Source organism: Rhinolophus ferrumequinum, chromosome X, assembly GCF_004115265.2.
Source record: "Rhinolophus ferrumequinum isolate MPI-CBG mRhiFer1 chromosome X, mRhiFer1_v1.p, whole genome shotgun sequence".
NCBI lineage: Eukaryota > Metazoa > Chordata > Mammalia > Chiroptera > Rhinolophidae > Rhinolophus > Rhinolophus ferrumequinum.
The window spans coordinates 37834904-37851763 of NC_046284.1; the positions used below are offsets into that span (position 1 = coordinate 37834904).

The 16860-nt window shown below is 37.5% G+C and overlaps 1 protein-coding gene across 1 annotated transcript in view; it reads left to right on the top strand.

The window, feature by feature from the left end:
- Positions 1 to 16860, top strand: part of KIAA1210 (KIAA1210 ortholog) — a 114683-nt gene that overhangs the window by 78054 nt on the left and 19769 nt on the right. Inside the window, exons 4-6 of the mRNA XM_033116819.1 lie at positions 2110 to 2236; positions 2563 to 2694; positions 13617 to 13772. Coding sequence (XP_032972710.1) covers positions 2110 to 2236; positions 2563 to 2694; positions 13617 to 13772 — 415 coding nt within the window. The remainder of the gene's footprint in view (positions 1 to 2109; positions 2237 to 2562; positions 2695 to 13616; positions 13773 to 16860) is intronic.

The following is a 16860-nucleotide window of genomic DNA, read 5'->3' on the forward strand; positions in this document are numbered from 1 at the left end:
CTTAGCTGTTCTGTGTGATGAGCAGAGAATCCTTTGATGGGTTAGAGATGTTCCGTTTGTGGTAAGATCCGGAAGAGAACTCAAGAATTCAGCCTCGCTGCCGCCATTCCTATGATGTCATCCTCTGGATTTTTTTTTTTTTAAGTTACATCTTTGGATTGTTCATTGCAAGTATATAGAAATACAATCAATTTTTTTTGATAAAGAATTTTATTTCTGTGGCATGAAACATTTTAACATGGTAACCTGACAATGAGGGTATTGACAAATCTATCACTTCTGATTTGACAATTCATCCCACATAGTTTTACATAGAAAATAAACCAAATTAGTTAAGCTTCTCTCTTTTATAAATGAAACACAACTACTTTGAGATTTTCCACGGGTTGTCTGGAAATTTTCAGAGTTAATCTGAGGTCAAAATGCCTCAACTTAAAATCTGTCAAAAATGTTAAATCTGTCAAAAAAATGTTAAAAGTCTCAACACAACTAAATGGGGTCACCAGTTTTTGTGAAATGATACAAAGTTACCCATTTAACCCAAGTGACAATTAAAGGATGTCATAGGCAAGTATATAAAATTACATAGTTATAAAATACTTTTTAATTAGAAATACAATCAATTTTTGTATATTGATTTAATATCCTGTAACCTTGTGGGACTTGTTTCGTTAGTTCTAGTAGTTTTAAATGGATTCCTTGGGAGTTTTATACACAAGATCAAGTCATCTGTGAGGAGAGATAATTTCACTTCTTCTTGTCCAATATGGATGCCTTTTATTTAGTTTTTTTGTTTGTTTGTTTGTTTTTTGTGTGTTTTTTTTTTTTTTTTACCTAATTTCCCTGGTGAGAACCCCCAGTACAATGTTGAACAGAAGTGACAAGAGTAGACATCCTTGTCTTGCTCCTGTTCTGAGGGAGAAATCATCCATTCTTTCATTATTAAGTATGGATATTAGCTGTGGGTTTCTCACAGATGTCTTCTGTCAAAGTTGAGGGTACTTAACATAAAAGGGTGTTGCACTTTACAAGTGCTTTTTCTGCTCCTATTGAAATGACCATGTGGTTTTTGCTTTTGTTTTATTGATATGGTTTATTATATTAATTGATTTTTATATATTAAAACAACCTTGCAAATCCTACTTGGTCATAGTGTGTAATTCTCTTTATATGTTGCTAGATTCTGATTGCTAGTATTTTATTGAGGATTTTTGCATCTACATTCATAAGAGAGAATTGTCTGTAGTGTTTTTTCTTGTGATGTCTGGTTGAAAACTGTAAAAGGTAAAATGTATTCCTAAATCCCAAAAGGAGTCTTTTGTGCCTTTAGCCTTTCATTTGTTTTTAACTTTCATTTGGTTTGTCTTAGCACATAACTGTCATTAACCTGGCTCCATTTCCGATCTGAAGGTATTTCCATGAGGGTTTAGCAAGCTGAGAGTGTGGATAGAGGAATGGTAGGTGCATAAGATAATGCTGAATATAGGATAGATGTATCGCAGAACACTGTGTGAAAAAGAAAAAGACCTGGTGAATGAAAGTTTCCGGCATCTGGGCAGATATTTGATATTTTAAACAAATCAAAACAACAGAGAGAAATTTGGATCTAAAAGATCTTTTATAACTCTCACCTTAATAATATCAAGACTCAGCATCTTCCCTCCCATTCCACAAAGTTGCCACCATTGAATTGTACACTTTAAATAGGTGACTTGTATGGTATATAAACCATATCTCAATAAAACTATTATATGAAAAAGATGTGTGTCGATCATTTAAAAAAATCAAAATTAAGCAGAAGTACATAATGTGGAAAATGAAAATCCCCCTTCAGTCCGTAGTGCCATTCCTTAGAGTGGCTATCCTTCTAGACTTTTTTCTATAAACATAAATGATATATGTATGTAATATATATGTATATATTAAATGGGATCATACTGTTCTTTATTTTTTCACTTAATATCTCATGGACACCTTTCTGTGTCAGCACATATGCATCCCCACCCGCCTTCTAAGGTGTCTTTGGTAGGCCATATTATAGATATACATGTGTCTTTGGTTCCTGTGGCCCTTGGGCTGCTGTCACAAGAACTTTTCTTTCCTTTCCAGGGTCAAGAGACGCATGGGGAACAAATCCTTGTCCCATGACAGCATCTTCATATTGCACCCTGAGCCTGAAAGATCAGCAAGTAAAAAATGCCACTCTGCAGAACTCCAGAAAGGCAGACCTCTGCAGGTAACATTGAACTTGAATATTAGTGCCTAACTGGACTACTCCTCTTCCATTTCCTATTCGTACCACTCCAAAAAAAAAAAAAAAGGATGGAGGAAATTGGCCCTACTTCTCAGCTGATTCTACCCACACAGGGCTGTTGCAAATATTGAATAAAAGAATGTATAAATATATGATGTGCTTACCTAGTGCCTAGAACACAGTGTTGGCTAGTATTAACATATTCACGTCTCTTGACACATCCAAGAATGCCTTAAGTAATATGACAGCGACATTCCACTGTTAATACACAAGTATGCCAACCTGCATGTTTTTTCTTTCTTCCACAGAGATCTCATGTTTTCAGAACTCTGCCTATAGCTGGTAATGTGCATGAAGCTTTTTCTGGAGCTATGGTTGGAGTTGTGACCCAGTACATGCCCAGAAGTGGAATCTGCGTTGCAGGCTCCAAGATCAATGAGGTAATAGAGTGGAATTGTTCAAAATATGGTAGCTGAGTCAGACGACCTATGCTTTAACTCTCTCTGCTACTTTACTGGCTCTGTAAACTTGGGCTGATAGCTTAACCTCTATGAGGCTTCCTTTCTTCATCTACAATGGGTATAATATTGATATCTACCTCAGAAGGCTGTTTGTGAAGATTGACTAACGACCCAGCAAGGTTAAAGAAATTGCTCAATAAAAACCACAACGAGATATCACCTCACCCCGGTCAAAATGGCTATCATCAACAAGACAAATAGTAACTAGTGTTGGAGAGGCTGTGGAGAAAAAGGAACCCTCATATACTGTTGGTGGGAATGCAGACTGGTGCAGCCATTATGGAAGGCAGGGTGGAGGTTCCTCAAAAAATTACGAATAGAAATACCATATCACCCAGCAATCCCTCTCCTGGATATCTACCCAAAAAATCTGAAAACATCTACACATAAAGACACGTGTGCTCCAATGTTCATTGCAGCTTTGTTTACGGTGGCCAAGACGTGGAAACAACCAAAATGTCCTTCGGTAGATGAATGGATAAAGAAGTTGTGGTATATATACACTATGGAATATTATACGGTGGTAAGAAAAGATGATATAGGAACATTTGTGACAAAATGGATGGATCTTGAGAGTATAATGCTAAGCGAAACAAGTCAGACAGAAAAAGCAGAGAACCATATGATTTCACTGATATGTGGTATGTAAACCAAAAACAACAAAAGAACAAGACAAACAAATGAGAAATAAGAACTCATAGACACAGACAATAGTTTAGTGGTTACCAGAGGGTAAGGGGGGTGGGGGGTGGGAGATGAGGATAAGGGGGATCAAATATATGGTGATGGAAGAAAAACTGACTCTGGGTGGTGAACACACAATGGGATTTATAGATGATGTAATGCAGAATTGTACACCTGGAATCTATGTAATTTTACTAACAATTGTCACCGCAGTAAATTAAAAAATAAATAAATAAATAAATAAATAAGAAGTTGTGGTATATATACACAATGGAATACTATTCGGCAGTAAGAAAAGATGATATAGGAACATTTCTGACAACATGGATGGATCTTGAGAGTATGATGCTAAGCGAAATAAGTCAGACAGAAAAAGCAGAGAACCATATGATTTCACTGATATATGGTATATAAACCCAAAACAATAAAAGAACAAGAAAACAAATGAGAAACAAAAACTCATAGACACAGACAATAGTTTTTTGGTTACCAGAGGGTAAGGGGGGGGTGGGGTGTGGGAGATGAAGGTAAGGGGGATCAAATATATGGTGATGGAAAGAGAACTGATTCCGGGTGGTGAAGACACAATGGGATTTATGGATGATGTAATGCAGATCTGTACACCTGAAATCTATTTTACTAACAATTGTCATCCCAATAAATTTAAAAAAAAAAAAAGAAATTGCTCAAACTCACCCAGATAGTAAGTTGTAGACCTGGAAATCTGACCCAGTTGCATTGACCTCAAAAACCATGGCCTTCCCGTTTTCACAGTCTCGAAGATATTCAACTTCTTTGTACCTGCTTCAACAGGAAGAAGGGTACACCTTTAGTCTCTGTAAAATGCAGTATTTACATAGGACAGTCTCTTACCTCCAGCTAATCCTAACCATTGCACAGTCAGACTCTTCTGGAGCTCTGATCTAGAAATGCTTCAGGGGGAGCTGGAGATACTGCTGGGGAGATAACCCTTAGCAGCTCCCTTTCTCTTTCTCTCAGGTTGTGGGTGGGATTATACCCAAAGATTCTTGTATAACTGGGAAGGCCACACAAGGAAGAGACCCTTCTCCACTGGAGTGCTGATTATTTTTCATTTGACAAAAGGCAAACTGGTTGTTGTTTTATTTAATTAAAGTTTATTGGGGTGACAATTGTTAGTCAAGTTACATAGATTTCAGGTGTACGATTCTGTAATACATGATCCATTTCTCACATTGGGTGTTCACCACCCAGAGTCAGTTCTTTTCCTATCACCATATGTTAGACCTCTTCTAGAGCCCTCCTTCCCCCTTACACTCTGGTGACCCCTAAATTATTGTCTATGTGTATGAGTTTTTGTTCCTTCATTTGTTTGTCTTGCTCTTTTGTTGTTTTCAGTTTTATACACCACACATCAGTGAAATCATATGGTTCTCTACTGTTTCTGTCTGACTTATTTCACTTAGCAGAATACTCTCAAGACCCATCCATGTTGTCACAAATGGTAATATTTCACCTTTTCTAACCGCCGAATAGTGTTCCATTGTGTATACATATCACAACTTCTTAATCCATTCAACTATCTAAGGACATTTTGGTTGTTTCCATGTCTTGGCCATGGAATAAAGTAATAAAGCTGCAATGAACATTGGAGCACACATGTCTTTATGGGTAAATGTTTTCAGATTTTATTTGGTAGATACCCAAGAGAGGGACTGCTGGGTCATGTGGTAATTCTATTCTTAATTTGTTGTGAAATCTCCACACTACTTTCCATAGCGACTGCACCAATTTGCATTCCCACCAACAGGGTATGAGGGTTTCTTCTCTCCACAGTCTCTCCAATACTTGTTACTATTTGTCTTGTTGATGATAGCCTTTCTAACTGGGGTGAGGTGATATTTTATTGTGGTTTTTATTTGCATTTCTCTGATGATTAGTGATGTTGAGCATTTTTCGTATGTCTATTTGCCATTTGTATGTCCTCTTTGGAGGAATGTCTCTTAAAGTCCTTTGCCCATTTTTCAATGGGGTTGTTGTTTTTTTGTTGTTGAGTTATATGAGTTCCTCGTATATTTTGGATTTTAGCTCCTAATCGGAGGCACTGTTTGCAAAAATCTTCTCCCATTTAGATTGTTGCCTCTTTATTTTGTCGATGGTTTCTTTTTCTGTGCAGAAGCTTTTAAGTTTGATGTAGTCCCATTCATTTATTTTAGCTTCTACTTCCCTTGCCTTGGAGTCAAATTCATGAAATGCTCTTTGAACCCAAGGTCCATAAGTTCAGTACCTATGTTTTCTTCTATGCAGTTTATTGTTTCAGGTGTTATGCTTAGGTTTTAATCCATTTTGAATTAATTTAGGTACACGGTGATAGACAGCAGCCCAGTTTCATTCTTTTGCACATGGCCTTCCAATTATCCCAGCACCATTTATTGAACAGGCTGTCTTTTCTCCATTGTGTGTTTTTGGATTCATCAAAAATTATCTGTCCATATTTATGTGGGTTTATTTCTGGGTTCTCAGTTCAATTCCTTTGGTCTGTGTGTCTGTTTCTTTGCCAATACCATGCTGTTTTGATTATTGTTGTTAAGTAAGGGAGTGTGATACATTTATCATTGTTCTTTTTGCTTAAGACTGCTTTGGCTATTCGGGGTCTTTTGTGGTTCCAAGCAAACCTGATGATTTTTTGTTCTGTTTCTTTAAAAAATGTCCTTGGGATTGTGATGGGGATTGCATTAAATCTGTATATTGCTTTGGGTGATATGGCCATTTTAACTATGTTGATTTTTCCAATCCATGAGCATGGAATGTCTTTCCATTTCTTTATGTCTTCTTCAATTTCTTTTAAAAATGTCTTATAGTTTTCAGCATATATGTCTTTCACATCCTTGGGTAAGTTTATTCCTAGGTATTTTATTCTTTTTGCTGCAATTGCAAAAGCAATTGTTTTTTTTATTTCTTTTTCTGAGATTTCATTGTTAGTATATAGGAATGCAATGGATTTTTGAACGTTGATTTTGTAGCCAGCAACTTTACTGTATTCGTTTATTGTTTGTAATAGCTTTTCAGTGGAGTCTTTAGGATTTTCTATATATAACATTATGTCATCTGCAAAGAGTGACAATTTAACTTTTTCATTCCCTATTTGGATGCCTTTTGTTTCTTTCCCTTGTCTGATTGCCCTGGTGAGGACTTCCAACACTATGTTGAAAAGCAGAGGTTATAGGGGACAGCCGTGTCGTATTCCTGAACGTAGAGCAAAGGGCTTCAGTTTTTCACCGTTAATTATGATATTAGCTGAGCGTTTGTCATATATGGCCTTTATTGTGTTAAGGTATTTTCCTTCTACACCTATTTTGTTAAGTGTTTTAACCATAAATGGATGTTGTATCTTGTCAAATGGTTTTTCTGCATCAATTGATATAATCATATGATTTTTGTCCTTTATTTTGTTTATGTGATGTATCACATTGATGGATTTGCGGATGTTGAACCATCCTTGTGCCCCAGGGATGAACCCCACTTGGTCGCGATGAATGATCTTTTTAATGCATTGTTGCATTCGATTTGCTAGAATTTTGTTTAGGATTTTTACATTTGTATTCATCAGAGATATTGGTCTGTAGTTTTCTTTTTCTGTGTTGTCCTTACGAGGTTTTGGTTCAGGGTAATGTTGGCCTCATAAAATGAGTTGGGGAGTACTATCTCTTCTTCAATTTTTTGGAAGAGTTTGAGCAGGATTGGTATTAGATCCTCTTTGAAGGTTTGGTCGAATTCACTAGTGAAGCCATCTGGTCCCGGACTTTTGCTTTTGGGAAGGTTTTGGATGACTGATTCAATTTCATTACTGGTGATTTGTCTGTTTAGATTTTCCAGTTCTTCATGGTTCAGCCTTGGAAGGCTATATGTTTCTAAGAACTTGTCCATTTCTTCTAGGTTATTGAATTTGGTGGCATGTAGTCCTTCATAGTATTCTTGGATAGTCCTTTGTATTTCTGTGGCGTCCGTGATAAGTTCCCCTTTTTCATTTCTGATTTTGTTAATTAGTGTCTTCTCCCTTTTTATCTTAGTGAGTCTAACCAAGGGTTTGTCAATTTTGTTAATCTTTTCAAAGAACCAGCTCTTTGTCACGTTAATTTTTTCTATTGTCTTTCTGTTCTCTATTTCATTTAGTTCTGCTCTGATTTTTGTTATTTCCTTTCTTCTGCTGACCTTGGGTTTCATTTGTTCTTGTTTTTCTAGTTCTTTAAGGTGCAACGTGAGGTTATTTATTAGGGATTTTTCTTGTTTCCTGAGATAGGCCTGTAATGATATAAATTTCCCTCTTAAAACTGCTTTCACTGCATCCCAAAAATTTTGGTAGGATGTATTTTAATTGTCACTGGTTTCTATGTATCTTTTGATCTCTCCTCTAATTTTTTCTTTGACCCAGTCGTTCTTTAAAAGTATGTTGTTTAATCTCCATGTATTTGTGTTTTGTCATGCATTCTTTTTGCAGTTCTTGCTTTCTTTTTGCAGTTGATATCCAATTTCAAAGCTTTGTGATCAGAGAATATTTTTATTATGATTTCAATCTTCTTAAATTTGCTGAGGGTAGTTTTACGTCCCAATATATGATCTATCCTTGAGAATGTTCAATGTACACTAGAAAAAAATGTATAGTGATGTTCTAGGGTGAAGTGTTCTCTAAATGTCAATTACGCCCATTTAATCTAAAGTGTCATTTAGGGCTGATATTTCTTTATTTATTTTCCGTTTGGATGATCTATCCATAGCCGTCAGTGATGTATTTAGGTCCCCTACTATAATTGTATTTGGTCAATTTCTCCCTTTAGTTCTGTTAGTATTTGCTTTGTATACTTCAGTGCTCCCTGACTGGGGGCATAAATATTGATGACTGTTTTGTCTTCTTGTTTTATACTCCCCTTTATAATTATGAAATGTCCATGTTTGTCTCTTGTTACCGTTTTCACACTGAAGTCTGTTTCATCTGATATCAGTATGGCTACACCTGATTTTCTCTGGATACCATTTGCTTGGAGTGTCAATTTCCACCCTTTGACTTTGAATTATATTTGTCCTGTAGCTGAGATGTGTCTCTTATAGGCAGCATATGGTTGGGTTTAGTTTTTTGATCCAATGTGCTACTCTGTGCCTTTTTATTGGTGAGTTCATTCCATTTACATTTAGTGTGATTATTGGTCCATTGGAATTTCCTACCATTCCATCTCTGGTTTTCTGGTAAGACAGTGTCTCCGTTGTTTCTTTGCCGTTTGGTTGATGTCTGTTATTTCAGTGTCATTGTATTCTATGATTTTCCCTTCTGTTTCTTCTTTTATGATGTTATATATTTCAGTTCCGGATTTTTTTTTTTTTTGAGTGGTTACCATTAATTTTATGTAAAAGAAAATTTCACATTTAGAGTATTCCATTTTCTTCAGCATGCTTACTTTTTCTAGTCCCATATTCCGGTTCAGGCCTTTATTCTCCCACCTTTTATGTTTTTGCTGTCACAAATTATCCCTGTTTATGCTGGTCGAATAGCCTCCTTCTGTATTTATTGTATTGCAGGTCGTGTGTTAGAATATTCCCTCAGCTTCTGTATGTCTGTAAAGGTATTTAGTTTTCCTTCATATCTATGGGATATCTTTGCTGAATATGTTATTCTTGGCTCATAATTTCTCTCTTCCTATTGATTGAATATTTGATTCTACTCACTCCTGGCTTGTAGAGTTTTGCTGAAAAATCTGACTATTATGTAATGGGCTTTATTTTGTAGATTACTATCTTCTTTTCCCTGGCTGCCTTGAGGATTCTTTCTTTGTTGTTAATTTTTGGTAGTTTCAATGTAATGTGCCTTGGAGAAGTCCTATTAGGGTTGAGGTAATTAGGTGTTCTATTTGCTTCTTGTATTCAAGGATCCAATTTTTTCAACTAGTTTGGGAAGTTCTCCTCGACTATTTGTTTGTATATACTCTCTGTTTCCTTCTCTCTTTCTTCCCCGTCTGGTATACCCATTATTCTTATATTGCTCTTTCTGATGGAGTCAGAAAGTTCTTGTAGAGTACTTTCACTTCTTTTAACTGTCAAGTCTTTCTTCTTCCATCCATGTCATTTCCAGATTTCTATCTTCATTACCTCTGATTCTTTCCTCCATCTGGTCAACTCTACCACCTAAGCTGGCTATTTCATTCTTCATTTCTTTTATTGAGTTCTTAATCTCCAGAAATTCCATTTTGTTCTTTTCTAAAATTTCTATCTCTCTGGTAAAATGTTCATTTTGTTCTTTGATTGTGTTTCTGAGTTCATTGAACTGCCTGTCTATGTTTTCTTGCATCTCATTGAATTTTTTCAGAACTGCAATCTTGAATGCTCTGTCATTTAAGTCACGTATTTCCATGTCTTTAAGTTAATTTCCTGGAGGCTTTTCATTTTCTTTCTGAGCTTTCTTGTTACGTTGGTTATTCATGGTTATTAATGATTTTTTATTTATCTTACTAGACAACTATAGGAGTGGGTTCTGCAACATGTTGATAAAAAGAGTCTTTCTTTTGTTTTCCATTAGGTTTTGGTAGAATGTTTTCTTTTTATCTCCAACTGCAGCTTTTTATTCTCTCTCACACTGTAGTGTTATATTTTCTCTGCACTATTCCGGCTTGTCACACAATGGGGGGATTTCCTGGAAGTCAGACTTCTCCTTTGTGAACAGTTCTCCTGGGTCATAGGGTGCTGGCTCTGTGGGGGGATGTGGAGAGCTTCTGAACTTCCAAAGCTCTTCTTGTAGCAGATTCAGAGCCAGTGTGTTTCAGCAGTTCTGTTTACTCCTGAAGTTATCTGCCCAGAAAGGTGGGGACAAGGGTGGGGTGGGTTGTGAGAAGTGGCCCAGAACAATGTCGGTGACCACCACCACAGCCAGTCCTGCTTCCATGGCTCTCTCCCCTTTGCTGGAACTAGTTGTATGTGAGTATGTGTGAGTATATGTCTGCAGACCACAGTTTTCATAACTCCAAATATGCTGTTCTTTTGTTCTGATACTGCTACTTTTCTGCCTCTAGCACTGGGCAGGTGGGGGCTGGGTGAGCCCTGGGAAGGTAGGGGGGGCAGCTCGGCTCAGTGCCTAAGGCTTCCATTCTCTGCTCAGCAATGTGGACTTAAAGCACTGTTTTCAGCCCTCTTCCCTCAGTCTTTGCTCCAAGGTCTCTGCCACGAGCGTTGGGTTCAGCCATGTTATATGTTGTCCCTTTGGCCTTGTCGCCATAAGCAGCGCCCTAGCAGTCCAAGTTCTTCCCTCTCCCATAGCTGTGGTAGTTCCAGAGTGCAGTGAGCTCAGAGCACCAAGCTAGGTCTGTGTCCTGCATGCACGTGTCCCCATCTTTGCACTCCTCATTTACCTCCTCCCCCGCTCGCACAATTTGCCCACCTTTCGATGATTTCAGTAGTGCTCTCTTAGTCTTGCCTGTCTGCTGCGAAGGGAGTCCTTTGTTGAGTTATAGTTGTTCAATTTGTTGTAAATTCCAGGGAAGATTTCAAGAGGCTCACCTCATGCTGCCATTTTTATGATGTCATTCCAGCAACTTGGTTTTATTTTTGACATAGCCACTTAAAACCCTATATCATTCACTCTGGTTTGTGAACTGTGCATGGAAGTTCTGCTTGGTACATTAGCCATGAAGGGTGGAGAAGCACACACTGAGATGGTTAGCAATAGTGCTGATATTATGGTTATACAGCAGCCCCTATGTCAGAAGACTGTTACTCTCTTGCTCTACAGCAGGACAATTCACTTCCATAAACTTTCCAGTTTTTGGTTTTAAACAGCTTCACCAGCTTTTGCTTGTCTCCACAGCTACACTCCCCAGTGGCAAACATCAAGGTCTACATGACCACGTGCCTGCCACAAGGTTGTTCCTCATTTTCAGAATGGAGAAACCTGTTTTCGGGGTTCCTCCCTCTATCCGTCCTCTCTCAGTCCCAGAAACAGAGAGACCCTTATAGTAAAGATATTCCTTTTTACAAATAAATGATGATTTGTTTTGGTGAACATTAAAGGAAAAGATTCCAGGGTCTTTCCTGTCACAGGGAAGGAGGTGGGGAAATCCCAAAGGCAAATTTTCTTAAACATCTGGTTTGGACCCACATCTCACACCTTTGGCCTCTCCCTTAGTTCCTCCCCTGGGAAAAAGGGCTGAAGACAGCATATAGTGTTAAGAGAATCTGAGTCATCAACAACCAGCTTGACCTTTGCATGGAAAACTTCCCATAAGTGGCAAGATGACAATCCTAAAGACAGAGTAGTTGATAGCATTAAGTCAAGCATTCTCACACCCAGTGTTGCATAAAAGCTAGGCAAATGACTGGGTTCTTTGAAGGAGCAGGATTCTTAATGGATTAAGTGACATTCTTAGCAACTGGGAGATTGTGGGAGAGGACATTAAGGTACAGAAATCCAGAGACTGAGCCAGTTTTTAATCCCCTGCCAAATTCTCACCTGCTGTGCTGTCTGAAGTATTAGGAATGTGGGTGCCCACATTACTCTCCAAGAGATTTCATATTCTTTTTCTTTGAGGATAAATAGATAAGAAGATGTAATAGCGATTATTAGCACCTTCTTGTTGTTAAATCAAACTGAACTCAGTAATTTAAGAAACTGAGACTGTGAAGCAGTTTTTCTTACTGCTCATAGGCCTGGCTCTCCCTCTGCTGCCCTTCTTAAGGAAGCAGGTACACCTCTTCTGATTGTTACCTTTAAGCCTCCTGAACTTGAGTACAGGATGACCCTTCTTGGCTCTTATGGTTAGGGAACAGGAGTGCACAGTGGTTAAAAACACGGTCAATGAAGGCAAGCAGACCTTTCAAATGCTTGCTCTGCCACTGTGAGAATTAGGGCCAGGCATGTCATCTCTCAAACCTGGTTTCTCCCACCTGTAAAATGGAGACCATAAGGGCAAGTTATTCAAAGAATTGTAAGGTTCAAATGAAATACATCTATGGAGAGCACCCCCTACCTGGCAGGGAGAAAGATCTCAAATTAATAACCAAACTCTCCACCTTAAGAAAAGAGCATGCTAAACCCAAAACTAGCAAAAAGGAAAGAAATAATAAATATTAAAGCAAAGTAAAGCCTTCATTAAAAGCTAATTGTCATTATTGTAGTTATTATTATTAGAATTGGGCTTGGGGTTTTGGTTAATTCCCCAAGGCCTCTTCTTAAGAGCCCCCAATGGGGCCTGGTAATAATAAAGAGGCATCTTAGACACTGATCAAGAGTACCTCAGGGGCGCTACCTTGGCAAACCCTCATTGTGATCACTGTTCTTTGGCTTTGAGAATTTGAAGTCCATCTATCCTGAGCAGGAGGAGAGCCTATGACAGAAGGAAGCATGTCAGCTCCATATCAGCAAGGCTTTTGTTTTGCTCATTGCTGTAGGCCCAGTGCCGAGAATGAGGTGTCACACATTATAGATGTTTAGCCAGTAATTGTTAAAAATAAAATCAGGAATTTTGATCCACATCAAAAGATCTATGGCAGGGACCAGTGCTTCAAATTCAAGTGTACCATGACCTTCAAAGTGGAACCAACTAGTCTGCTGAACCCCGAGGAAAACCCAAATGATCAATTTAATCCCCTTAGGAAACCAAATAAAGCAGTTCTAACCAGCTTTATAGATTTCCTAAAAATCCAAGAAAATCAGTCTTGAGAGAATTAAGATAAGCAACCAACATAGTCAAGATCCAGTCCAGACAATTCCTGGAATGATAGAAACAAGGATTGTAGTTTGGATTCCAAGCCCAGATCGTAACCCAAAGGCCCACATCCACAAGAACTGGACATCCAAAGGCAGGGCCAAAATCAAAATAAAGATCAGACTTAAATGAGATTCATAGGGAGCATCAGTAGGGATTTAACATCAGAATGGTCTTGCTCAAATAAGCATTTTGAAGTTTCTGTCTGTTTGGGATTGGCAAAAATATACAGCAATGCAGAGTGTGAGCCAAGGCTATTGGTCTTTGGTTTGAGTAGGTACTAGAAGTAAAAACAGGGAGGTAGAAGATCTTTCCTTGGATTGTTTTTTTCACTGAGTTCTTAGTCCTTCAACCATTACGCAACAAGAGAACACCAGTAATTTGGAGGAAAGCACACAAGTTTTAACTTTTTCTTTCTGTTCTCCTTCTTGACAGATCCTACCACTGCACCCATGCCAACCCAGCATCAGCCTGCCTCTTCTACAATCTGACACAATTTCTAAGGACTTTGAAGAAATCTTTGTTGAAGATGAGTCACCTAAGATCCCACAAAAGACGGCTTTACCACAGAAGATTTTGACACTGAAGAAGGTGAGTGTTAGCCCTATCCTAAGTGGCAGGTCAGAGGGATAATTTCTTCTTGCACTTTCTTTTCTCAATAGTAGGGAGATGTTTGGGGAAGGAGCTGCCATTCTTGGCTTTTGATTTGCAAGGCGGTTTACATTTTTTGTCCGATTCCACAAGCCAAATAATCAGTCTTTAGTTTATAAGCAATAGAAGGTAGTATCTGGACAAAAAATAGTTTTCAGTTATTTCAGAAGAAAACAATAGAGGTTACCAGAGGGTAAGGAGGGTGGGGGGTGGTAGATGAGGGTAAAGGGGATCAAATATATGGTGATGGAAAGAGAACTGACTCTCTGGGTGGTGAACACACAATGTGATATGTAGATAATGTATTACAGAATTGTACACCTGAAATCTATGTAACTTTGTTAATAATCGTCACCCCAATAAACTTTAATTTTAAAAAAAGAAAACAATAGAGAGTTTTATGGAAGTAAAGCTTCTACAGTTTAAAATGCCAAAATCTCAAAGATTAGGACAGGTAGTATTATTTGAGAGACACATATCCATATGAAAATATCATTTGCCATATGAGAGGGGCATGCATGTGTATTTCATACATCTAGATTTATCAACCAAATAACATTTATCAACAATTGGAATATTACTAAGACTGTGACCATATTAACCCTTCCATTCTTAAACTAATGAATAGTTAATTGAATTGGTTGTTACTGAACTTGAGAGGCCTTTTAGAATGAATTAGAGTTTTGAAAAATTAAACTTGGGAACTAAAAAGTAAACAGAAAGGTAATTTATAATGAAGATAATTGGACAGTCAGCAAAAATCTCTGTTTTGATGTTAAAAGATTCTATAGAGGGAAGCAGCCTTCAGTTACATATGTTAACAAAGAAACAATTAGATTAGGACCAAAGGTAAAGCACAAGACGGTGATAGGGGGATGAATGCTCACTGATTTATAAATTTAGGCTATGACTATAAGTATTTTCTGCAGAATACCACTAAATCAGATGAATTGGTAGAGACAGTGAATTCATGGCAGGATTGAAATAGATAACATTTTTTTTAAATTTATTGGGGTGACAATTGTTAGTAAAATTACATAGATTTCAGGTGTACAATTCTGTTGATAACATTTTTTATTGTGGTAGAATACACATAACATAAAATGGATTATGTTAAAGTGTACAGTTTGGTGGCTTAAATATATTCTCAATATTGTGCAACCATCACCCCTTCCCCACTGTGGGGCGCAGGGCAAGGGGCTCCCTCACGCTGAGCTCATTTGCTCACCTGAGAAATTGACGCGTGTGTTACAGGGCTCAAGTTCAATAGCGTACCAAAATAGTTTTGGTTCCCCCAAACAGAAGCCTCAAAGCTATTAAGCAATCACTCATCCATCATTCCTCACTCCTCTCAGCCCCTGACGACCACTAATATGCTTTTTGTCTCTGGATTTGTCTATTCTGGATACTTCATATAAATGTAATCGTACAATACGTGGTTTTTTGTGTCTGGTTTCTTTCACTTAGCATAATGTTCTTAAGGTTCATCAATGTTGTAGCATGTATCAGTACATAAGTCCTTTTTATGACTGAATAACACTCCATTGTGTGGATGTACCATGTTTTATTTAGCTATTCATCCATCGATGGACATCTGAGTCCTATCCACATATTGTTGATTGTACATAGTGCTGCTATGCACATTCATGTACAAGTTTTTGTTTGAACATCTGTTTTCAGACCTTTTGGATATACACCTAGGAGTGGAATTGCTGGGTTCTATGATAATTTTATGTTTAACTTTTTGAGGAATCAACAAACTGTTTTCTCCAGCAGCTATACCATTTTACATTCCCACCAGCTATGTATGAGGGTTGCAATATCTCCACATGATGGCCAACACTTATTATTCTCCTTTTTTTAAACATATAGTCATTCTGATAGGTGTTAAGTGGTATCTCGTTGTGGTTTTGATTTGCATTTCCCTAGTGACTAATGATGTTAAGCATCTTTTCATGTGCATATTGGTCATTTGTATATCTTCTGTAGAGAAATGTGTATTCAGGTCGTTTGCCCATTTTTAAATTGGTTTTTGTTGTTGTTGTTTAGTTATAAGAGTTTTTTATACATTCTGGGCACTAGACCTTTATCAGATATACGATTTGCAAATATTCCTCCCCTAGTCTATGAGTTGTCTTACTGGGAGGATCACTTTATAGATTCTGTAGATGCCTGACCACTGTGCTGAACACCTGAAGCAAAGGTAGAATAACATCAAAAGTCAACTATAATTGAATGTATATATGGTCATTGGATGTAAAGTATAGCATAGGGAATATAGTCAATGGTTCAGTAACAGCTGTATATGATGTCAGAGGGGTAGTAGACTGGGAGGGGGGTTATCACTTTGTGAGGGGGGATAGATGTCTAATAATTATGTTGTTTTATACACTGGAAACTAATAAAAAAGAGAACAAAATTGGTCAAAATTTTAAACAATTTCATGACGTTCAATTTTTTAAATTGGTATTTCTTTTATTTATTTATTTATGTATTTTTTTAATTAAAGTTTATTGGGGTGACAATTGTTAGTAAAGTTACATAGATTTCAGTTGTACAATTCTATATTACATCATCTATAAATCCCATTGTGTGTTCACCACCCAGAGTCAGTTCTCCTTCCATCACCATATATTTGATCCCCTTTATCCTCATCTACCACCTCCCTCCCCCCTTACCCTCTGGTAACCACTAAACTGTTGTCTGGGTCCATGAGTTTTTGTTTCTCATTTGTTTGTCTTGTTCTTTTGTTGTTTTTGGTTTATATACCACATATCAGTGAAATCATGGTTCTCTGCTTTTTCTGTCTGACTTATTTCGCTTAGCATTATAATCTCAAGATCCATCCATGTTGTCACAAATGGTCCTATTTCATCTTTTCTTATGGCAGAATAGTATTCCATTGTGTATATATACCACAACTTCTTTATCCATTCATCTATTGAAGGACACTTTAGTTGTTTCCATGTCTTGGCCACCATAAACAAAGCTGCAATGAACATTGGAGCACATATTTCTTTCCGGATAA